The sequence below is a fragment of the Suillus fuscotomentosus genome (assembly GCF_016647785.1).
Source record: "Suillus fuscotomentosus strain FC203 chromosome Unknown F5891scaffold_168, whole genome shotgun sequence".
NCBI lineage: Eukaryota > Fungi > Basidiomycota > Agaricomycetes > Boletales > Suillaceae > Suillus > Suillus fuscotomentosus.
This window is the reverse complement of record NW_024539680.1, coordinates 31,543-55,318: the sequence shown is the minus strand read 5'-3', so window position 1 is coordinate 55,318 and position 23,776 is coordinate 31,543. Positions and strand designations below refer to the sequence as shown.

Below are 23,776 nucleotides of genomic sequence, written 5' to 3'. Positions count from 1 at the left end.
AGATGAGGGTATAGTGTCTGAGTCAGTGATGGGGCCCTTTGTACTCCGCGATACACCAGTGGGCGAGGGTTGGAAGCATCAGTTTGCTGCTGTTTGTTTTCTCCATAATCTCATTGCAGCACTGAACTCGCGCTACAGCAAGGTGCCTACCATGATTGGTGACGTCCCTCTCACACAGGCTAAAGAGGCATGTTCTGTTCATTTTCTCATTGTACTCGAAGCCTAATGCATGGCTTCACAGCGCCAATACAGGTGTCCTGGACTCGAGAAACGTATATCTCGAAAATTTCCTCTTGAATCCAAGCCCTTCCACCTCCCTCTCTCACCTCTCAGGTAAAGTCAATCATGGTCAACTCGTCAGAGCATGGACCAGCTCGTGTCATCCCTCACAAGGACTATTATATTCGTGGTGGTGATATGACCGTACTGGTGAGTGTCCAACAGTCATTATGATACTCAACGTCTCGGATTGATGGATGCAACTTCGATTTTTGCAGGTCGAGAATCATCTCTATCGGATACACAGACACTTTTTTCAACGCGAATAGCTGTTCTTCCGCCAGAAGTTCCAGTCAGCCGAAGGCGAGAAGCGCGGCTTATCAGACAACAATGCCTATACTTTGGACGACGTCAAGAGCGAAGACTTCGTACATTTTCTCTGGGTCTTCTACAACCCGTATGCCTACTTAATTTGATTTTCTCGGACCAGACATCCTGACAATTGTGAATAGAAAATATTCGCTCAATGAGGCACCTCTCGAGACGTGGCTGAGTATCCTACATCTCGCCAACCGGTGGAGTTTCTGTAATGTCAAGGAACTCGCAGGAACTCAAGAAAATTCAGATAGAACCCGTCGAGAAGATCGCAATCTATCATGAGCACAGTATCAACAAGATCTTCCTCATCCCAGCGTATATCGCGGTCTGCAAGAGGGATAAGCCTTTGACCTTTTCTGAGGGCATACAGCTTGGGATGGAGACTGTTCTCCGTGTCGCAGACACTCGTGAGTGGGCTCACCAGCGTGCTGCTGAGAGCGGAGTCCGCTCGCCTACATTTGACGATTTCGAAGACGGTGAGATGGAATCTATGGTCAAGGAGGTTTTTGGAATAACGTCGCAACTACCATCGTCGATTGCACAAACTAGTAATTCATCTAGCCATACCAACGGGTCTACCTACACAGACAGCACGAAAGTCAACGGGTCAGCAACAGCCAAAGCCAGTGGCGGCTCCTCAATTCGTACTAACGGTTCATCCAATCCTGTTCGTTCCTCCATGGATACCACACACTTGTACAGCACTGCCAAGGAATCGCTATCCACTTCTTTGCCTTCTTCAACACACATGCCCGTTCCCTAGTCGCTAAATGCTGGTTCAAAGCTGGCTGCTTCGGTGCTTGAGAACAAGACGCCCCTGGAGAAGCCCAAAGCGTCTGAACAGATGAATGCGTCTTCCACTACATCCCCCTCTACTGATCCATTCCAGGCTGGCTGCTACAAACCAAGATGAATGGGTGATCCTTCCTCAGTGGTGAGTCTTGTGCTTATCTCTGACTCCGGCTCATTCTTGGTATTGGAGGAGGGAACACAGGAGGAAAAGGCTGGTTCTCATAGTTCCACCACCGTTGTCACCCTATAAATAGGTTGGGCACCTGATAGCACGCCACCCTAGGGTGGCCCACCCTTTCTGACTTATAATATTAGGTTGAATCATGATCAACGAGTTATTGACGTCTTCTTCGTTGAGAATATGTCTGTCACGTCACCTTTCAGTATCCAAATATTGTACCGCACAGCAGAGGTACAGACCTGTAGAATGCAGTCTCACCGGGACTATGGTTAAACACCTGTAAGAACTGACTTCTCCGGAGATGGAACATGAACTGTGGATAGATACTGAAATCATCCGTTAGTCTCAAGCTGACAGGGTCTTCCTTCCTGTAATCTGTGAACTTCTGGCAAAGATGGATGAGCATGCGGTCGAGCCAACGTAAAATGTCTGGTGAGTCATCTATTTCGGCCTTAAAGACTGCTATTCTCGCCATAAGTACGGCAGAGGCCTCTTGATCGAAGGAAGAAGCAATGCTGGGAAAGTTGGCTTCTGCAAAATTTCGAGCGATTGTGGTGACACACAAACGCATCTGCCCAGACGAGTGCTGATAATGAGTGACAGATTGAATGAGACCCCTTGATCCAGGAGACAATGCCTGGCCCGCAGGAGTAACGACCTCGAAGTAAATAGCAGCAGATGTCCTAGGTGTAATGGAGTTGATTCGCCAGGCTGATGTCTGACCAATACCAATTTCTATCTTGCCAACGCACGCAGATTTCTTTCCCGTGGAGATTGCATGTCCGATGAGGCCAGAAACTTTCAGTTCTTTGGTTGTCTAAATATATTGAAATCAAAAGGTCATGTAGAAGAGTATGCGAGATGACTTGCCTGTACGTCGAACGTCATGTTAAAACCCATTTGCAAGAAGTCCTGATCGTCCTTATTGAACATACGCAGGAAGCTTTGCTTGAAGATCGATGTAGCAAACGAATCAGATAGGACAATGACACCGTTTGTCGAGTTGGGCAATGATTTCATCTCTAGTAAGCCCACTTGATCCAAGCAACCAGCAAACAAATCGACAGCGTGGCCATTGTTGGATACCCTCTTCGCCAGATCTTCATAAAGTAAACTATGATGCCATGGTACATTGTGTCACTGATTCAGGACAAACCTTTACCGCACGTTTGTAGTGCTTGATGCTATCCTGTTCGATGTCGTGATGAGAGTGAATAGGCTCCTTGAGTTCGTTGTTGACAACCATGCCTGGACCCTCCGTTGCCGGTCCACCCACGAAAACCATTATACGCGCGCCCATGTTAGGGAAAGTCGTCTGAGTTATGTTGTCACCCGTACGCTCTCCTCACCACAATTGATAAACTCACCTCCAGGAGTCCAACGGCTACACTGACAGCCACACCAGTGCAACGTAAAGCGCGCTTGTCATCGGCAACTGGCCAAGGGTCACGAACGAGTGCCTCCAGAATGCCAGTGAGTTGAAATTCACATTACTGGACAGGAAGCAAGAAACGTGCAGCACCAAAAGCTTGTTGGGGCATGGGTTGGCCGGCGTGGGGTACGGTGTGAATTGTCATACTGAGTCCAAGCATGTCCTGAATCTGTTTCTGTGTGTACTCCTTGCCGCCACGGAAGACGTATGACTTGCTGCACTCTGCATAGCCCAACTCGTGAACTTGTGTCTAGTGGTTGAAGCAATGAGCTTGAATGATGAAAGAACAAGTGTATATACATACCATTGTGCCGAACATAATGAGACCAACTAATGCATATGGTGGGATCAAGCTGAGACTGACGACAAGAGCGTCATGAAGTGCTTTGAGGTCATCAGCATCTAGACAGGTATTGACAACAAACAGGAAGACAGGTGGGGCCTGAGTGGGACGAGATAGCGTGTACTCAATCGTCGTGTACTTGTGAAGTAATTCAGCGGGTAGATTGGTGTTAGAGATATCTTTATAATGTGGCGGGAAAGGATTGTGGGTCAAGAAAAACGGAAAAATCTACAGTTTGCCTCTGCCAATATCGATTTGACTGTATGGCGCATCATTAGTAGAATTTCAGGAAGGAAGAGAAGAGAAATACCAATATGGATTGAGAATAGCACGACAAGGCGGTTTACACGTCACGGGTTTGTATAATACTAGGGGAAGATCCTCTCGCTGCTTCAATGGAGTATAGAGCGCTGATATCGGAACCACAGTCTGCATCGCCTCTATCCGAGAAGAGGGCCATACATTCCACGAGAGACGAACACCTGAAATCAAACATAAGCTAATTGATCAATTTAAGCAAGATATCAATGAAACAAACCATCTCGCTCTTCGACATCTTCAAAATTGAGCATCTTGGCGCCTCCGCACGGGTTCGAATAAAAGTTACAAGGGCGCGACTGTTTTGCAAGTGAGTTGACCTGAACACGAGTACTTGCAACGTCACTCACTAAACGGATGAAGGATCAATGATAAGATTTTCATGCTAAAAATTGGGAAAATGACGTACCAATCCCTCCATCTCGACGATCTGTAACCATCGGTTCAACTCAGGCATGAAGTCCGTAGCTCCAGAGAATGCCACAGCACTAGCACCGACAAGCCCCCAGTACAAGCTCGAGTTCTCGCATATTCCCTCGCGGAAAGGGCAACCCTATAAGAGATGTCGTCAATGGATCAACTTCAGCGTCCTGCAAAATAAATTACCTGGAAGTTGATAGTAAATGTGGAGACCTGTTGAGAGAGACCCAGAAGGTAGATGGCGGTGTTTAAGAGACTGGGCTCGAACTGTGCCTCGAGGTCAATGAATGGGATCGAGACTTACGGCTCATGGAAATGCGACAAGTTCGTAATGTAAATGAGCGAGATAATGTGTAGGGAAAACTGGAGCAGCACGGATAACAACACATAGAGGTTGAAGATGTTGTCCAGCGGCCTCTCTCGGGAAAGTTTTTCAACCGGCTGTTGTCGAACACTCAGTATGACTACAAAAATTCAAACAAGAACCCACCTTGGCCCGAGAGATGCAGAGAAAACAGACGGACATCAACATTCCGCTAACAGTTACCTGATAATCACCAAATTTGAACCCGCCAAGATACTGAACCGACAAGCTGTATGCAGTGATCAGGCAGTTCAGCACCAAAATCCTGTACATCTGAATGGTAGCGACTAAAGTACAGTGACCTTGCCTGATAATGTGGGTAACTGTTCAAAGTTCAGCAGGAACCTTGCACGGTAGATGTACAAAAACTCACTGGCAGCGACATGGGACAGCTTCTATGTGAATGGGGCGGCACACGAAGCGTCTCCAAGTTTGATCTGAGGAACATCCTCATCGCCTTCCATGTTGGCCATAGCATCAGTAATTGAGGCAAGGTCAAACTAGAATACGGTGAGCCAAGCGGACCCTCACAGGGATGATAACACCACCTTCTCTATTGGATTCTTCTTATGTGCAACTTGTAAATTCACTGAAAGCATGAATGGACGTGCTCGAGGAAGATGAAGACAAATACCTTGCTGGCGTAAAGAGCTCTTCACAGAGCTCGACACCAATGCAGGTGTTCACTGGGCTTATAACACAGTCACTAAAAGGTATCAGCGCCGGCTAGCAGCCTTGCGTGTAGGGTGGCACTGTTGGAAAGATGCACGAGGGGCCAGTCATTGTGGTCAACTGCTTCGCGTTGTATTGATTCAACTTTGACGCTTTGAATTACCTGGACTCTCGGTGTATCCAAAAGCTTTATTAGCAGTGCACGTTGGAGGTTCAGGTTTTCTATCATTCAAACCATTTCGCTCGACTCTGGCATTTCAGACGTGTCAAAGGTGATGCGAGTACCGGAAATGCCACCCCACACCTAATTTGAAACAATTGAGTGGATGTCACCCTACAGACTCCAGAGACGGCACCTACACCTGGTGAATAGGATTCGTGAGTGCATAACATGGTTACATTTCACGGATGAAGGAGCTGAGTCGCTTCAAGTGGATCCTCGAGCCAGTAGATGACGAACAATTGTTCACTGGAGATAGTTTCACGATCTGATCGGACGATGTACAGTCCAGAACGAAGGCTTGGTTTTGAAACACTGGTCTTGCTGTGGTGTACAACAAGCTGCGCTGCTCCACAAGGGAAAAGTTCTTTAAGATATCAATCTGCAGCTCAAACTTGGTATCTCACATGTAGTCGTCGACAACGCCAAGAGACAATAAGAGCTGCACTATTTCTTCTTTGCTCCCATAAATGCCAATAGGTCTCACGATCAAGCCATCCAGCGCGCTGAACTTGACTTCTGTCATGGACCCATATGAACTGGGACAAATGGTATTGGTAAATGCTCGGAGTGAATCCTGCGCAATGATGATTTTGTCCACTAGGAGCAATCAACGAAGGAAACTGAACTTACATAGTCTTCACCATTGTCGGATATTATTGATCGATACAAGTCGTCGTCCGAGTCCTCTGTCCAATCTGTTTGATCACCTTTTGATGAGTGTGCTTGTGAAGCCGAGTGCTTGTTGTCGTTGTCCATTTTGTCAAGCTGAGAACTTTGTGGATTATGGAAAATCTGTTTGCATGTACTGTGCCGAGCAAGATGTGGGTTTTAAAATGATGACACGTGCGGATACGGCAGATTGGCCTCTGGAAGGCCTGAAACTTATTATGGCATCATATAACCTCGAGGCGGACGGCTTTACAAGTATGTATATATAACATACATGGACCTAGTCAGCGACAAGCCCTGCTTGCAGCTGTTTACATCTTCTTGACGCCGGCCTCCTTCGTTCAAACCCTTGACAATCTATAATGTCTTTAAAGCAAGACCGAAGAAATCGGTCCTGGATTAGCCGTTTTCTAGCCTCCCTCCGTAGTGCATTCATGTCAGAGCCTCCTCCTGAACTCCCAGTTTTAAAGTTTCACTGTCCAGATGGGCCTGATATCAATAGTGCGTCCATTTTGAGTTGGCGTTCCTCGATGGCAGATTCTTGGGACAAAACCCAGGGTAATCTGTATGCAAAGTGTGCACTGGCACGCATGGAGTACTACAAATGTGCTGGTCATCCCGAACACGAGTTCCTCTTGTTTTATTTCAGACACTGGATCGATAGCTGCTCCGCTCAGGCTGTAGTGTCTGCAGACCGTGCCATGCAAGGACAAAACCGTTCCCTCAGACAATCATCTGAATTAGCCTCTCCCTCATCATCCAACACCAACGCGTATGACTCCGTATCTATTTATGGTTCCCTCCACGATGCAGTGCCAGAACTTCAAGTCAGATATACACAATACAGCAGGCTCTGTACCTTTGACTTTCCTTTATCTTCTGCGCCCTCAGCACTTCAAGTGTCCACCGTCCTGTCTCTGGTACACCTCCAGGCCCCGGCATATCATTTGTACGAAAACCAATGCTATTGGTTTTTGAGCGCAGTGTGGGGCAGTTTGAAAGTGCTGTTCCCTAGTGATCAAGACTCAGAGTGCGAAAACCATCATGCACGCGCGCGTTATCGTGGGTTCGCATTAGGATCGCCAACTAAGGATATCAAGGCTGTATGTGCTGCTTATGAGCTCGAGTGGCAAAAGATGTTGGAGACGCTTGAGCAGGTAAAGTGCTATCACGAAGCTGAAGAGGCAAAGGTGGGTTATTCTCAGCTAATATAGTCTCCATTTCTTGATGGTACTTGTTGTTGCAGAATCGACAGAAATTGCACATGGAGTTTGAGGTTGAAAATGAGCCATTTCGCCAAGCACAGGTGAGTTGTTTTCTCAGCAAATTTAGTCTGTGTTTGTTGATGGTACATGTCTACCAGCAGGCCGAAATAGAACGACTTCGCCAAACAGAGGTGCACTATTCTCAGCAAAAAACATGGTCTTTGTTTGTTGATCTGTACTTGCCTTTGTAGATTTGCATGCAGGCGCAACAGAAAGCCGAAATCGAGCGAGTTTGCCGAGCAAAAGTGGGTTATTCTCAGCAAACATGATCTTCATTTGTTGATGGTACTCTTTCACTAGGACGCCAAAATCGAGCGAGTTCGCCGAGAAAAAGTGGGTTATTCTCAGCAAACATGATCTTCATTTGTTGATGGTACTCTTTCACTAGGATGCCAAAATCGAGCGAGTTCGCCGAGAAAAAGTGGGTTATTCTCAGCAAACATGATCTTCATTTGTTGATGGTACTCTTTCACTAGGACGCCGAAATCGGGCAACTTCGTGCGAGGCTTGCAGCCTTAGAGGGCTGATATTTCAAAACATCATACAAATTTGCCCCGTTCATGTTCCATCTCTCCTCCATATTCCGTAGTATAATAAAGAGGCAATACTATGAGCTTTCTGCGCTGATCATCAGCACCTCCCACCTTTGGCTCAAGGATTTTCACAACTCATGTGGTTTGAAACTGAGCATCATAGTAGGGTTGCGCATCACTGGTACCCCTACTGGTGACAAGACATACATTTAGGGGGTAAGCTTTATTTATGTACGATTGTGTTCCAGGACCTAACCAAGAGGTACTGCATCTGCAAAACCACTGAAATGAACGCTTAACTTACGCGCGTTACGGACACTTATGAATGCTTATGACTTCACTAGCGAACTCATGCGATTGGTGGAGATCTATTTTACTGTTATTATTTTATTTCGCCGGTTGAACTTACGAGAGATGGAGAACCGAACATTTTGATCAATGATAATCTGTCGCATCTCACTGAAGATAAAAGATGGGCTTGATTTGATCTCAGATCAAATAGATAAAAAAACAGACAACACGACGCAGTTAAATTGCATGATCAGAACATAACGAAGAATGTAACTAAATGTAACTAATGCAAATCTGAGTGCAATGAGTGATACACCTCCTTGTCCAAGAAATTGTTCAGATAAAAGCACTCATATACCTCCATACTCGTCGCTGCACCCACTGTACGGTCAGCGCCTTGGCCATACATAGGGATAAGCTCTACCACATGCGTGACATCTGTGAGAGAAATGACTGCACCCAATCTTATCCACTGGCCTGTGGGCCCTTCCCAATATTTTCGAGCCACTGTATACATACTGATGGCAGGCTGACTGCCTGGATCCCCAACGATCTCATAGTACTGGACATAGAGGAGCGGTTGGTCCGCAAGGTAGTGGGGAAGTGTGACGTGGCGAGGTGCAATGGGCTGGAAGACTACCCGCACTTGAGCAATATGATTTACTGTGTAACAATAATCAGTAATATGCAGCCAAGATAAGATAAATATTATTTACATCAGTTTCCTCACCAGCATCAAGTGATCATGCTTCGGCAACGTCAGTGGCAGTATTTGAACACCTTCAGGTTGGTCACCATGTATCGACTGCGTAATCACAGCATCGCAATTTCCTAGAGGAAACTGTTCTGATGGTGGGGCAGCCTGCACGACTTGACTAGGCATGATCATCCATGAGCGAAAAACGGAATGCAGCTGTAATCAAAACTTATTCCACGTCTTGAGGCGACCACGATCATTTCTCCATGCTGTCGTGAATTGACTGCCGGAAGCCTTCGTAATATAATCAGAAAGCGCTCATCCAAAATCCGGCAGTGCGTAAAGCTGCTGGATTTCATTGAGAGACATCTTGGCTCGATCAGGAGTAATGGTGACGTGAAAGGCAGCTGTAGTAGTGGAAGACAGGATGCCCTTCAAAAAGTGGTTTCGAACTGGGCGCGGCCCGACAAAACACCGTTGATTTGGATCATTAGGTGCAATGCGGGCGATCCATGTGAGAGCAGGGTCAGTTTCAGTGACCTCTTGCTCTTCTGTAACTATGGCATTGACGAGGGGGGAATCATGCATCCGTAGGAAGAGGTACAATTGGAATCGCTGCATCGACTCCTCATGGTTGAGAATGTCAACGATTTGTTCTGTGAAGGTATGTGACTGGCGTGATGTCCTCTCAAAAGGGAGTTTACAGTGAGTAATGAGAAGACGCTCAGTGACGTCAGCAGTCCATTGGATGAGGGCGCCAGTGTCCTTGGTGAACGAAGCAAAACTCTGCAAAAGCTCGAGCTTCGGGATGATAAAGTTGTCAAGTGTTCCTTTGGTGCCTCGTCTCGCGCCTGCATCCAATATTGCGTGTTTCTGGTCATGAAACTCTTTGAGTGAGGCGACCATGGAATCAACAGAGGTGTCAGAATAAACAGGGCTTTGGGCCTGATAGATGAAGTCAATCAAAGCGCGAATCACATGGACAAACGGGGGGGCATGACCCCAGTAATAGAAGGAACCAAGGTGCATTGCAAGTCCCGATGTTCCCAACCGGTCATTTGTTTCATCTGACATACTCCGGATGAAAAATGGGGTGTTCCTACTCTCTTGTGGTGACTTCGGAAACGGAGATCGAGTTCGTCCTTCCCCACCGATTCTTTGCACCACTTGAATGGGTGGTCAAAGAAAAACTTGTGACAGGTATGGAGAATCTCTCCTACCAGAAAGCGAGAAGGATCTGAGTGCCGCCAATTCTGCCAAAAAGGCTGGTGAATGCCACTTAATGAATGAGCCTTAGCTTCCTCCTGGAATTCTCGCAACCTCCATGGATTGATCTGTTGACAGATGTTGTATATCGCCGTAAGTGTATGTTATTTCGTGCGTGGTGTATGGCGATAAGTGTCACCAAAAGATTGAGACGTGGCCAATGTGATAGGAGAAGCGACCTTCGAGACACATGCTATAGCTTGCTGTTCCGGCAGATCCGCAGTGTACGCGACCAAAGGTGTGAAGCAGTGTCGTAGATGTCCGGCTGGATCAGGCATGAACTTGCCCACCATGGCTGCGACCTTAGTGTCTGCGAAGACGATGTCCATGCACTTATGGAATAGATGTTGGCTGAGAATGGTTTGGTAGTCAGGATGAACGTCAACGAATTTGGGAATCGGCATATATGCGACACATCGCCAAGCATGACATGTTGCTCTCATCCGCACGTCAGATTGAATGTTGGTGATAGTGACAAAAATAGGGTGCATTTCAAGTCCTCCTGTATGCCGGGTCACAGGTGTCTTATCCGATGCAACAATCATCGGAACAATGGTAGCGCCTTCGGGAAGTTGACCCTGTACCGAAGCCATCAGTAGACTACTGTGAATGATACATCAAACTTACCTGAATTTCAAATGCTTGTTGGGCCATAAAATATTCACTGTATTCGCGCTCATTACCATCGACCACGACGTGTGGGTCATACGTCATGTGGTTCGCAAAAATTGGATTTGCAAAGAGATCTTGCACTACCTCTAAGCCATCACGCCATATGAGGTTTATCAGTTGGATCGTTGGGTACCCGGTCATTTCAAGGGTCGTTGAACACCATTTTGGTCTGGTTGGAAGAGAAGCCACCCATGCAAGTAGCTGATCTTTGGAGCTGAACGACAGACCAGCTCGGCATACCTGTAAACTCAATGTCAGTACACTAGCCCATACTCCACAGCTCCAGACAAACCCATTCCAGCTTGAGAAATCGCTCCATATTACTTTGCATTAAGCGTTCACAAAGGAATTTTGCAAGGTCAAACTCTGCCTGGTCTTGAAAGGGATAGAATGGAGCATGACGTCGGTGGTAAGCATACTGGTCATTTTCCATTACCTTGAGGGTGTTTGGCGCCTTTCCAAATATATAGCCAGAAGATGGGTGGTACTGCCCAAAGACACGGTCTTTTCCTGCTTCAGAAGTAGATCGAAGGAACACAGGTGGGACAGGAATACGGCAATCTTGCACCGGAGGCCAGCAACCATTTGTTGCCTGGAGGTGTTCTAACACTGCCTCAGCAGAAGGCAAATCGATTTGACACTGGGGGCATTTTGCAATAGATGATCTGATGTGGTTACTGAGGTATCAATTCTAGAATGGAATAGAAACTTACAAATTGCCATCTACGATGAATGGCCCAGAATGATGGTTGCCAGTGTTCATAGTCACTGGAAGAATGCGGACTTTCACCTGCTTGAGCCAATGAGCCTAGGGTGCTACACTGCCAACACAGAGAAAAAGTTGCAAAGTCCTTCAAACTCTGCTTGGCACCCTGTTGTTCATAGCGATATCCCTCAACTGTAGTAGTATACTCCCCGTCCTTGAGCTTTGGCAAGTCTCTAACACTGATCTCTAGCCGCATATGGACGCACCTAACACTCGTATAACCCCCCCTCCTTTGTCTGACTGCAAGACCTCAACCTCAACTCGAGTCGACATAGCATCAGCATTCTCTAGTTCCAAGTTGGCGTCCCCTATGTCCCCTCTTACATCCTTCGGATCAGCCGAGTCCGACATAATTTCGCTCCCTCGGAAGAAATCTCAATGCATAGGCTGTCCCTCCTCTGCCCACATCCCCAATCGTTCAGGCCCTTTGGTAAGGCAAGACCGTCTTCAGCGTTTCCGGGAAAAGATCCGCTCTCAGTACAAGCCACGCCTTGTTTATCATTCTCCCCCATATGAGATTGCCTTTGCGAAGAGGCACATTACTCAGTCTTCACACAAACATTTCTCCCAGCAAGACTTGCATGAGGTAATTATCTCACTTCTCACTCCCATGATTTTACTTAAACAAAGATTTAGGGTAAAGAGCTACTCCAAAGGAGCTTATCTCATCTATCCAATAGTACTTTCTGCAAGGCCGCTCTAGTCAAACAGGCGTCAGCTCAGGACAAGAGACACGCGGTCATACACATGACCTGGAAACTCGAGTTGATTGAGAGGCAGAGGGCGTTTATGCAGTCACTCCGGAAAGAGCAGGAAGAGGAGCTTAAGATGGCAGAGACTGAAATGGAGTTCTTCAGGCAGCTGGTCTGTGATCGAGGACTCCCTGCTTTGCAAGACGACCAACAATATTTGGAGGCAATTTTTGCTGAAGAATTGGATGATCTTGATGTCTCCAATGAGCAGTACAGACAGTTCATGACTCATGCGAGGAAGCGTGTTGTTCCATTTGCGAATAGCAGCGACATGGAACTTTCCCCTGACGAACTCGTGGCAGATCATGATTCCTCAGACTCCCACAGTGATGGGGGGTCGGATGACCTTGTTTATGGAGCAAATGAATAGGAACTTCGGTATGTTACTGCTAGTTCCCCATTTTTCTTTGTTCTATTAACGACACATGTTCAGTCAATCTGACACCGAACAATTGAATCCCTATCGCCTCCTATCGCCCCAATTTCATTCTGTATCACCTATATCACCTCCTATCCAATCCCGATGCCTTCCAATACGATCGCTTTGCGGTATTCTATATCTTTACCTCAGCCCATCACCATGACTTATCCGCATTTTCTGCTTATGTTGAACGCGTCGTAGATTATGTATGATCTTTCCGATTTATACTCAACGTGTACGGTTCTTTATGTTTGAATATATGCTACATTGGGTAGGTAAATGGCTGGAAACCAATAAGATCCCATGGCCCCTCGACAAACAGTCTCTCAACCCTGAAGGACATCCGCTAAACAAAAGGTGAGTCCCTTCCATCGAACACTCGAACATTTCTGACATGATTTAGGCGCCGCCACAACCAAAAAAGAACTCGTCGCTCAACACCTCAGGGCGCGACATCACAACCCAACTCGGTTTGCCTCAAGATCGCCCTCAAACACCCGAATCTGTACATTGCCCCCCCCAGCATGGATGCAAATCAACTCCCTCCCTTCCAGCCCCAACCCCATTTCCTGCCCTCATTCGACCCGCAGGATTATCTAATGGGGGGCGGCTATGAGCCGCCCCAAGACCACTACCAACCTCAAGACCACTACCAGCTGCCCCAAGACCACTACCAGCCGCCTCAAGACCACTACCAGCCGCCCCAAGACCACTACCATCCGCAAGACCACAACCAGCCGCACTACCAGCCTCAAGATCACTACCAGCCGCAAGATCACAACCAGCCGCAGGACCACAATCAGCTGCAGGACGACTTCCAGCAGGAGGGGTTCGACCAGGGAGGGTTGGAGCAGGGAGGGTCGGGGCAGCATGGATTCCAGCCGCCGCCTCAACATCAACCACACAAAGGCGACGATGCTCGACCCGTGCATCAAGAACTCAACCTTCACGGCCATGGCGTGCGATGACATATGCGCTGGAACCTCAGGGATGCTGGTGTCCCGCACGCACAGCCACGTCCTCAAGTCATCGGTGTCGCACTTCCTCGCGAGAGGGAATCTGAACGCGGGGAGTTCACTCAAGGGGTCATTCATGTAAGTAGTCTCTTTATTTTCTAATATATGATAATATATAACATTACTATAGGAACTACGTACATCGCAAAGTGTTAGCCAGCACGGAACGCATCCGGTCAACCAGCACCTACCTCCAATGCCAGTACCCGCACCTGCACCTGCACCTGTACCCGCACCTGCACCCGCACCACCCGAAACCACCTCTAACGACGAGGTTCCCGATTCTGTTTTCGCCATAGAACTCGACAAACCCACCATCGATTCCATCAAACTCTCTACGAAAGAAGAACTACGTCGCATGATGATGCAAGGGAGGGACACCGTGTCGCCGACACGAAAGAAACAAGGCGCTGTCTTAGACAGAGCCCTCAAGAAGGCACACATTTTGATAATTGGTCAAGGTAATTTTTCGTTGAATTCATTCACGACGTCACTAACACTTTGTTTTTTTAAAGTTCGCTATAAACCATTCGAAAAAAAGGCCGCTCGCGAAGAGCTCGTGACATGCATGTCGAACGTACGCCGGATATTTAGAGACTACGCCGCCAACATCGTTCAAACGGCACTCAATCTACGACTACCTATATCCTCAGAACCTGGCGAGGAGGTCGCCCATAAGGCAGTGCTAGTCCTGGAGCTCTTGAAGAACCTGAACTTCTTGCACAAGTCGGAGCTGGTATTTTTTTTTTCTAATGTTCGCACACTGATTTTTGACTCACAAACTGACTAGGGTGAGGATGGTGTCGAATGGCTGCTGCTGCTGGAGGCTGATTATTTTGTCGAGATGATTGTCGACGTCATCTGGCAAAAAGGTCTTCACGAGTATATTGACCTGCTCCGACTCGACAGCGCAATCGCCCTCGCTGGGGCTGCATTGCAGAATGCGCTGAAAGCTTACCGGACAGGCAGGTTCAAGTCCGTCGACGCGTCGACAGAACAATTCTACGACACATACCATGCGATCCTGGTGCTGATTGACAGCATTCGAGCAGACCCTGCTCTGAAACTAAGGTATGAAAGGCTTCAGGAACTCATCGTGACGCGGGGCCGTGAGTGCATGGGTCTTGATCTCACTGATTCGAACGATGACGACGATTAGATAACATTTTCGGTAATATGTAGATTATCTTCGCTATCACTATGTACTACTAGATAATCTTCACTATCGCTATGTACCGCTCAATAATCTTTACAATTTTCGTTACAAACATATCAATTCAACTCTTTTGGGCGCAATAACGTGTATTACGAACTACAAGCGACGAAAACAGACTAAAATTGCGCACTAACCAAAAACAACTCGAGCTGGGAGCCTCGAAGGAAACTTAAAGGTCCGTTTTCGGTTTTTCAACTTTCAGATGTGAGAGAAATTTTCCATTTAATACCCCTCATGTTTCGCATCGCCTTTGATTGTACAACAAGTGATACCTTATCCCATTTTCCAAAATTTTACGTACAACGGCATGTAATATACCTACATCTGCATCGTATTCTCCCTATATCTCTGTTCAGGCATTCATCAGGAAAATCATGGATGTCTTAATCGGACTTTTTTGACTTTTTAAGGGACCTTAAGGAAAAAAAGAGCAAGAGCGCCACAAGATGCGCTAAGGCCACAGCCTCGTCTTGTAGCGACTTAAACACAATTGAATTGACTTATCACAGACAATTTAAGGCATGAAAACTCAATAAATTCCATTGCAAGTAGCTGTAAAATGTGTCATAGAATCACTAAAAAGTGCGCAAAAGGGTGATTAAGTCAAAAAATGAGCGAGACACACAAAGCGTTAAGAGCATTAAAGGGCAGCTAATCAGTGCTAAGAGATGACAAAAGACCAGAAAACCGGGATAAAATGCATTAGTGAGGAGCAAAGAAATGGTTCAAAATGGTGGAAAGTGCAGGCAGAGGGCACAAGGATTGAAAAGCTGCATGAAGGAGATGTTGACCGGAGGTGTGAGGCTCACATATCTGTAGATAGTACAAAATGTACTAGTCAAAACCTGGGAATGGCGAAAGACACTAACTTACCAAACATCCGCACGATCATCCTCATCCTTGAATGAGTCATTGCTGGTGTACTTATCGAAGCTGGGTTTCTTCAGAAGCTTCCATGCCATTGAGACAGTGAGCTCTGTTGCTGCCTCCCCCTTCTTAGCTGCCGCACGTATAAATGCGTCAGTCTTGGATTTCCACTTGGCAATTGAAAATGCATGCTCTGAGACCGTCTCCTTGCCCGTAGCTTTGTTGAGGGTCTTTGGTGTCTTGAGACGAGCTCTCCGTGCAGTAATCGGCAACCCCAAGTGATCCTCATGGTCGATAGTAACAGTATTATCAGCGAGAAGAGAGAAAGCACGTTCAAGCTACAAATACAGAAATTAGTAGGTGAAAATCCACTTAGGATTGACTTACCGAAACGGCACACAACCCCAATGCCCCGAAAAAACCATGTCTAATTAAGTTGCGAGTGTTGAGAACAGGGACGTCAGCATGTCCTAGAATTCGAGACAGATGTGCCGTTGAGAGAAGTTCCTGCACAAACGCAGAGCGAAATGTTTCTGTCTTGTCAATGTTGTCAGGGTTAGGGTATAGGAAGCCATAATTGACAAGGAGGAGTTCTGAGAGTTCTGCTGGAGCTGAATCTTGATTGGAGGCACAAAAATCAATTGCAATAGCAAGCGCTGTAGACCCGAAGTTGCTACGCCATTCGCCAACACGTTGTGTGACCTGTAATATATCAGTAGTGTCCCCCAAATAAAGTGGTAACACAGACAACACCAAAAACAGACCCAGACGTGGTGACATTGTAGCGAATATCTGGATAGACAACCTTGAAAATTTCTTTGCACGCCATGAGCAACTTAGCATCAGCAATAACCCAGAGTTCCTCTTGTGCGCTGAGCCACAGAAAGACTGTCGGTAAAAAGACTCGAACCCATTTTCCATCCTCATGACAGCCTGATGGGAGGTCTGTGTTCAAATATGATGAACGCGCCTTCGATACTGGTTCTACCCAGGTGCCAGGCAACACAGTTGACGTTCCCTCGGATTTGATGTTGCCCTGTTTGGTATTTTTCTCGAGTTTCACCTTCTTTGAGGGAGGAGCAGGAGCCTTGCGAGTGGTGGTAGTCACTGACGTCTGAAACTGAAGTTAGTAGCGAAAAAATAAAAGAAATAGTGGAGGGAGATACAGAAGTTGTAGTGCGTATAGCTTTAGCACTGTTCTGAACCACTGGCTTGGGCTTGATATCAGCATCCAATTCGTCACTCGGGCCATCAACCTCCATAAGGTCATCGTCCGTGTCCAAAAACTCAGAGATCTCACTCTCAGAAAACTCAATGACCTCAGCTAGCTTCTTCCTCTTTGTGCTGGATACGGCTCGGGGTTGTGTTGAAGGTGGTGGCATCAAGGCGCGGTTCTTCAAGCAGGGTTGAGTGCTGGATGGTGGTTTGAGGTCATGTACGGCTCGGGGTTGTGTTGAAGGTAGTGGCATCAAGGTGCGCTTCTTCAAGCAGGGTTGAGTGCTGGATGGTGGCTCGAGGTCATGATCAGTGCTAGTAGATACAATACTGATGGTAGACTAGATTCAAATCAGCCTGAGAGGTGCAAACTTGCAAATCACAATTAAAAAAATTCACTCACCATCGCTGGTTGTTTACCCTGACTCTTTGTCATAACTGCCACTGCCTCCCGTTCGAGTGTTTCATCCAAGTCCTCATCTCCAAAAGCTCCAACAAGGTCCTCAATATTGTCCTCTTTGCTGCTAGGAGGGGGAGGTGCATATGAACTGACGGAGGTCCTCTTCGATGCATTGGAAAAATTTGAAGGCAGCGGTTGAGTGGCAGTGGTAAGCAATTCTTGCTCGGAATTTGATTTCAGGGGAACCCTTGTCCTCCAGTTTTGAATGTGACCACCTAGAGCAGATTTTGTTCTAGACGCCCAGATGAAATTGAGAAAATATAGAGTAGATTCAGTAAGCATAAACATGGCAGTTTAAGGAAAACACGCACTCGGAGTTGCCTTTCTCGTTGTTTGCACGCGCATCATTGACATCTGCATCAATCTGGAACCTAACACCTGAGATCGCCGCCTTAAGTGTTTGCTTCTTTGACTTCTGCTTTGTACCGCCTGGAATTTCAATATTGCTACCACCCAATGACTCATCTTCGTCAAAAATCTGATCCTTCACGTTTGACGTCTCACCAGGACCATCCATATTGTTGGCATACTGGCGACCTGCCTTAGAAAAAGGTTCCTCTGATTGGCTGGCATGTGGCTGGCGACCCTTTGGAACCGGTCGCGGTCTGACTGCCTTGGGCTTATCAGCAGCTTGAGCCTGTGTAGCCTCTATCTGGACCTGCATTTCTGCTAGTCTGGTGAGCCCTGCTAGGGCATCTGCTTCCTTTTCTGCCCTGGCTGCTGCCAAGTGGTCATCATCTGCTTGTTTTTCGGCTTTGGTGCGTCATTTCTGTTGTGCGTCAAGAACAATCTGACCCAGATGGGTGGTAGCATTTTTAGCACGTGTGCGACGAGGAGCCATAACAAGCGGTAGCTCAATGAAAAGAAGGGCGGGACCAGGATGCACAGGCCGAGTTGTACTAGTGTGTGAGTGGTAGAAAGGAAAATAACTGCACGGAATGAAAGGAAATTTGTAAGTGGCACCCTGTTTTGTCTGGGATGCATGAACCCTTAGTGCTAAGCGCTTATTTGAACCTTAGTCTTTGAACATCTCAGCTTCACTCCAGGCTACCACATCCTCCCCACACCGAAAATCCACTATGTCAATCCTCCCCACGCCGAACATCCATTACATCCTCCCCATGCCGAACATCCACTATGTCAACCCTCACCATGCCGAACATCCATTACATCCTCCCCACGCCGAACATCCATTACATCCTCACCACGCCGAACATCCATTACATCCTCCTCACCACGCCAAAAATCCATCACATCCTCACCACACCGAACATCCATTACATCCTCCCCACACTGAACATCCATTACATCAATCCTCGCCACGCCAAAAATCCATTACATCCTCACCACGCCGAACATCCATTACGTCAATCATCTTACCTGACGCTGAAACTATGCCTGATACTATCCCTCGCACTCAGGTTCATCACAGAGACTTCAGCGTCTTGCAACTCCCATGTGGACATGCAGGATGCAAGCAGTTTTTCAAGACAGGTGCAGGGCGCACAAAACATATTTTGTCAGCCCATCCTGTGATATCTTCCCCAACACCAGAGCAGGACATGGACATCGATGTCCCAGATGTCCTGTTGCAACAACTTGAAGATCGGTATAATGGTCAGGATTTCCCCTTCTCACCTGATAATGAGGAACATGACCTTGGGTACAGTCATGATCACTGCGCTGATGCGCTGAGGTCTTCCCCCCTGCCGGATGTTGATACTGAATTTTTTGGGCCCGGGAACCATCTTTTTCGCAACTATCATGCCCAACTCAATGGTTTGTTTTCATATCTCTCATTAACGTAGCTGCTGACATGGCTTACAGGACGTCCATGTGACATTCATGGTTGTTTTCTCGATGATAATGCATTGCCACCAACTCACGAACCTCAATCTCTGAATGACTGGACGCCATTCCGTAACCGCACTGAATTTGAAACTGCCGACTTTTTCTACACTCAGAACCCAATGCCTGCCCGGAAAATTGATGCGCACCTTGCCCTATGGGCATCTACCTTGCTCAAACATGGTGATGCACCACCATTTGCAGACCATCAAGATCTCTATGCGACGATTGACGCAATACCATTGGGAGAGGTCAAGTGGGAGTGTTTCTCATGCTCGTATACAGGTGAGAAGCCTGAAGGTAGTTATCTGCCCTGGATGGACAGCACCTTTGATGTATGGTACCGGGATCCACATCAAGTAGTCCGCAACATGCTCGCAAACCCCGATTTCGCACATGAGATGGACTTTCGACCTTACCGAGAGTACTCGACCTCAGGCGAGGAGCGCCACTATAGAGACTTCATGTCTGCTGACTGGGCATGGGATCAAGCAGTGCGTACATGACCATCACTATGAATATTCCAGGGAACTAACATATCATACTAGGACATCATTTCTAAGGATCCAGATACAATTGGCGCCACCTTCGTTCCTGTCATTCTTGGAAGTGACAAAACAACCGTCTCTGTAGGAACCGGGAACAATGAGTATTACCCGCTCTATCTGTCCATCGGGAATGTCCACAACAATGTCCGGCGTGCGCACCGGAATGCAGTTGTAGTCATTGGCTTTCTTGCGATGCCAAAGAGTGAGTGAAATAACTTCTTGTAGTATTTGTACTGATGACCTAGTAGCTACAAAGGAACACGCAAGTGACCCACACTTCCGAAAATTCCGCCGCCAGTTGTTTCATGCTTCGCTTTCCAAGACTTAGGCCCGGAATGACGAAACCTGAGGTCGCAAAATTTGGTGATGGGCATTTCCGTCGCGTCATCTATGGCCTTGGACCTTACATTGCCAACTATGAAGAACAAGTTCTGCTGGCATGTATTGTGCGCCGCTGGTGTCCACGGTAATTGGTTGTTTTTTGTTTCTATATCTTTGACTTATGGTATACTCAAGATGTATGTCACCAAATTATGATCTTGATGCAGCTGGCGCACTTCCTCGATGTCAAGCGTATACAGAAGAACTTGTTAGTGTGGGGACATATTTGGAACTGTGGGACGAGTTTGGAGTTGTAGCAGATCTTGTCGTACGTCTTCTCATTTTTATCTTTGTTCTTGTTCTCACTACAATTTATATCCACAGCTGTTCACTAATGATTTTCCTCGCGCTGATTTTTGCCAGCTGATCGCACCCGACATCTTACATCAGCTCATCAAAGGCACGTTCAAGGACCATCTTGTGGACTGGGTCCATAAGTATCTCCTACAAACACATGGAGCACGCGATGCACAACACATCTTGGATGACATTGATCATAGGTATGTTGATTTTCTATCTCATTTCTAATATCTAATATCTAATTCTGGCTCTACTTTCAATAGAATCACTAGTGTCGCCCCTTTCGCAGGCCTGAGGCGTTTCCCGCAAGGGCATGGCTTCAAACAATGGACCGGAGATGACTCAAAAGCACTTATGAAGGTATGTGTCCCATTACGTTTCACTATGATCTTGCTTGCTAAACCTTGTCAGGTTTATATAGTGGCCATTGAGGGACACATCCCAGTGGAAATCATACGCACATTCGTGCGTTTCTTGAATTTTGTTACATTGTACGAAAGAATACTATAACCGAGGGCACGCTGGAGAAACTGCAAGATGCTATTTCCCGTTTCCATCATTATCGCAAGATTTTCCTTGAAACTGACACTGTATCCATGTTCTCTCTACCACAACAACACTCTGTCTCTCATTATTTGCAGCTCATCCGACTCTTCGGTGCTCCAAATGGACTCTGCTCATCCATTACAGAGAGCAAACACATCAAGGCTGTTAAAAATCCATGGAGGCGATCAAGCAAATATAATGCACTTGGTCAAATACTTGTCACGAATCAATGGCTCGATAAACTCGCTGCTGCATGAGTCGACTTCATCAGCCGTGGGATGTTGGATGGAACTTGCCTGTCAGCAGCCCTTGATGCCCTTTGTAAGTTCTAAACATATTTTCAGCCGCTTGAAAGCTGATTTTTAATCCATAAGCACAACAAGACGAACCAAGGGATCATGCGCTTACTACTACTAATGATGCAATCCGCAACGCTCACAACGAAGACTTTGACATGTCTGTTCCTGAAGACGACATCGACGGGGTAGATCCTGGCCCAACAGTTCTGCAAGCGCATACACGATTAGCATGAACTGCACGCAAGTATAATTCCCTCATCGTTGTGTGTCAACTGTCTGATTTGGCATGCAGAGACAAAACATGCACGCACCGTGCTCGCTCTCGCTGAAGAGTTGGATATCCCTCGTCTACCTGAGATGGTCTGCCACTTTCTCTTCCAGCAGACACGTCCGGATGATCCACGAGATGTGTCAGAAATTCCTATTGCAGGATGTCCTCGATATGAGGGCAAAATATCAGTATTCAACTCTGCATGCTCACGGTTCTATGCCCCGAGCGATATAAGTGGGATCGGTGGGATGCGGATTGAGCACATTCATGCTTGTCCCATGTGGCGGAACGAGGCCCCTCGTTATGACTGTGCTTTCGTCAATATTGGGTCAGAAGATGTGGGCATTCGAGGACTCGAAGTCGCGAGGATTTGTGCATTCTTCTCATTCATTTATGGAGGAAAGACTTACCTGTGTGCCGTCGTGCGCTGGTTCAATATCATTGGAGACTCGCCCGATGAAGATACTGGCATGTGGATGGTCCGTCCAGCCTGCGGCACCAACAATGCACCTCTCTACAACATTATACATGTCGATTCAATCTATCGTGTGGCTCACCTCATTCCCGTTTATGGCAGACATTTTCTCTGCCACGATATTAATCTACACAATTCATATGACAGTTTTCGAACATTTTATGTCAATAAATATGCTGATCATCATGCTTTTGAGCTCGCATCATAGACATTCGCACTTATCTTTTTCACTTTAATACAATTGGTCACATTTTTGAGCCTTATCATCTTTGTTCCCTTGGACGACTTGAAACAGCTTAAGCTAGGTACTCTTGGACTGACTTGTTGTGCCTTGGTGCACATTTGCGAAGTTGCCTGAAAAGTAAAGCTCGAATAAGCCGCTAAAAGTCAAATAAGGAATTTTGTATTTTGCTGATGTTTGTAGGCCTGTAGACGGGCAATATATATAGCATAGTGGGTGCCGGGACGAGCTATGATGTCGAATGGACCGAGATTCTTTTCCAAGAGCTTTTTTGATGATCGGGTTGAGTGGAAATATTTTGCTTTAACAAAGACCTGTTCTCGGACTTTGAAGTCCGGAGCGGGTTTCTGCCTAGCGTCCACGGGTCCCTGATATTGTGTTTGGGCACAGGAGATTTCTTCTCGGAGGAATTGGTGAAGTTCATCTAAATCTATAGCATAATCCCGGGCACGGGCAGATGAGAGATCACGCTCTGGATGTATGGAAATGTTCGGGTGATAACCCTTATTGGCGAAGAATGGTAAACTCTGGTAGTAGTGCTTGGAGCATTGTTGTATGCAAACTTGGCCAAGGGCAACAGTTCTGACCAATTATCCTGCTGATAGTTGCAGTATATCCAGAGGTATTGTTCTAGGGTTTGGTTAGCTCGCTCGGTTTGTCCATCACCTTCCGGATGATATCTGGAGGTGAAATGTAGGATCATGTCGAGTGCTTTTCCGAGTGACCAGAAGAAGTGGGATACAAATTCCATACCGCAATCGGAAGTGACATGGGACGGAACTCCATGCTTGGAGAACACATCAAGTAGGAATAACCGGGCAAGGTCCAGAGAGGTAATGGTGTCGTAGGTTGGAATGAATATGGCTTGCTTGGATAGTCGATCTATGACTACCAGAATGGCGGTAAAGCCAGAAGAGTTGGGGAGTTGTTCAATGAAGTCCATGGATATAGAATTCCACGGCTTCTCGGGAATGGGGAGTTGCTTTAACAATCTGTATGGTTTGTGTCGCGGAACTTTGGCTCAGGCGCAGGTAGTACAGGACTTAACATAGTCCTTGACATATGTGCGGATTCCGGGCCAGGTATATTCCCGATGGATAACTTCCAAGGTCCGGTTCAGACCACTCTCATCCACTGTCCATCTTGGGTCTGACAGACCCGGAAGATGACTGGAAGCAATCGGGTCATTAGGGAGGGCGGACAGAATGTCCTTATGAAGCTGCTCGATATCCATCAGTACAGCTGGCAGGAGCACCAGAATTGCTAGGTATGATGCCTGGAGGGATGAAGTGAGCTGTTCTGTGGTAAATATCAGCTGAAGGTTGTGTGGATTAACTTGAGCGTAGTCCTTATCCCCCTCTTTGGGGTAGATGTCCCAATGTCTAGTCAGGCAGTCGGGCTTTGCTCCAAGTTTTCTGG

General features: G+C 46.9%; 8 protein-coding genes across 8 annotated transcripts; 4 read left to right on the top strand and 4 right to left on the bottom strand.

Moving 5' to 3' along the window:
* Positions 1–345: 345 nt before the first annotated feature.
* Positions 346–1,510, top strand: F5891DRAFT_1215942 (uncharacterized protein; the record flags this gene model as incomplete). The annotated part of the gene is made up of 5 exons (XM_041369308.1): positions 346–429; positions 549–676; positions 732–794; positions 817–1,264; positions 1,361–1,510. The coding sequence occupies 5 exons, from the start codon at positions 346–348 to the stop codon at positions 1,508–1,510; spliced, it is 873 nt and encodes a 290-aa protein (XP_041217336.1).
* Positions 1,511–1,667: 157 nt separating this feature from the next.
* On the bottom strand, positions 1,668–3,994 carry F5891DRAFT_1074407 (uncharacterized protein; the record flags this gene model as incomplete). Its single annotated transcript, XM_041363354.1, has 9 exons — positions 3,884–3,994; positions 3,700–3,827; positions 3,307–3,573; positions 3,070–3,252; positions 2,938–3,030; positions 2,727–2,885; positions 2,441–2,659; positions 1,810–2,387; positions 1,668–1,754 (listed from the first exon to the last, which is right to left on the bottom strand). Coding segments are annotated over exons 1-9 (1,748 nt in total), but the record flags the coding sequence as incomplete, so codon positions are not given.
* Positions 3,995–5,742: 1,748 nt separating this feature from the next.
* F5891DRAFT_1198898 (uncharacterized protein) lies at positions 5,743–6,098 on the bottom strand (the record flags this gene model as incomplete). The annotated part of the gene is made up of 2 exons (XM_041368688.1): positions 5,743–5,916; positions 5,973–6,098. 2 exons carry the CDS (start codon positions 6,096–6,098, stop codon positions 5,743–5,745), a joined length of 300 nt encoding a protein of 99 aa, XP_041217334.1.
* Positions 6,099–6,349: 251 nt separating this feature from the next.
* Positions 6,350–7,878, top strand: F5891DRAFT_1074405 (uncharacterized protein). The gene is made up of 6 exons (XM_041363353.1): positions 6,350–7,201; positions 7,258–7,317; positions 7,375–7,407; positions 7,480–7,489; positions 7,524–7,525; positions 7,756–7,878. The coding sequence occupies exons 1-6, from the start codon at positions 6,374–6,376 to the stop codon at positions 7,801–7,803; spliced, it is 981 nt and encodes a 326-aa protein (XP_041217333.1). The 5' UTR covers positions 6,350–6,373; the 3' UTR covers positions 7,804–7,878.
* Positions 7,879–8,383: 505 nt separating this feature from the next.
* On the bottom strand, positions 8,384–11,697 carry F5891DRAFT_1131908 (uncharacterized protein; the record flags this gene model as incomplete). The annotated part of the gene is made up of 13 exons (XM_041364709.1): positions 8,384–8,763; positions 8,896–8,941; positions 8,969–8,975; positions 9,027–9,080; positions 9,165–9,229; positions 9,251–9,424; positions 9,446–9,670; positions 9,701–9,742; positions 9,799–10,109; positions 10,203–10,641; positions 10,754–10,975; positions 11,028–11,222; positions 11,449–11,697. The coding sequence occupies 13 exons, from the start codon at positions 11,695–11,697 to the stop codon at positions 8,384–8,386; spliced, it is 2,409 nt and encodes an 802-aa protein (XP_041217332.1).
* On the top strand, positions 11,698–12,623 carry F5891DRAFT_1198894 (uncharacterized protein; the record flags this gene model as incomplete). Its single annotated transcript, XM_041368687.1, has 2 exons — positions 11,698–12,087; positions 12,138–12,623. 2 exons carry the CDS (start codon positions 11,698–11,700, stop codon positions 12,621–12,623), a joined length of 876 nt encoding a protein of 291 aa, XP_041217331.1.
* Positions 12,624–15,775: 3,152 nt separating this feature from the next.
* F5891DRAFT_1198892 (uncharacterized protein) lies at positions 15,776–18,289 on the bottom strand (the record flags this gene model as incomplete). Its single annotated transcript, XM_041368686.1, has 7 exons — positions 15,776–16,111; positions 16,161–16,475; positions 16,522–16,887; positions 16,940–17,329; positions 17,392–17,680; positions 17,760–18,201; positions 18,244–18,289. The coding sequence occupies 7 exons, from the start codon at positions 18,287–18,289 to the stop codon at positions 15,776–15,778; spliced, it is 2,184 nt and encodes a 727-aa protein (XP_041217330.1).
* Positions 18,290–18,585: 296 nt separating this feature from the next.
* F5891DRAFT_1131907 (uncharacterized protein) lies at positions 18,586–22,324 on the top strand (the record flags this gene model as incomplete). Its single annotated transcript, XM_041364708.1, has 13 exons — positions 18,586–18,942; positions 19,257–19,790; positions 19,845–20,046; positions 20,093–20,144; positions 20,167–20,310; positions 20,361–20,493; positions 20,550–20,725; positions 20,789–20,885; positions 20,937–20,990; positions 21,026–21,278; positions 21,330–21,369; positions 21,465–21,527; positions 21,616–22,324. 13 exons carry the CDS (start codon positions 18,586–18,588, stop codon positions 22,322–22,324), a joined length of 2,814 nt encoding a protein of 937 aa, XP_041217329.1.
* Positions 22,325–23,776: the final 1,452 nt, after the last annotated feature.

Bases quoted from the DNA above. Each gene is read 5' to 3' on its own strand.
- F5891DRAFT_1074405 (XM_041363353.1), top strand. From the start codon at position 6,374: ATGTCTTTAAAGCAAGACCGAAGAAATCGGTCCTGGATTAGCCGTTTT. The intron at 7,202-7,257 runs GTGGGTTATTCT...TTGTTGTTGCAG, and splicing joins ACGAAGCTGAAGAGGCAAAG to AATCGACAGAAATTGCACAT. The intron at 7,318-7,374 runs GTGAGTTGTTTT...CATGTCTACCAG, and splicing joins AGCCATTTCGCCAAGCACAG to CAGGCCGAAATAGAACGACT.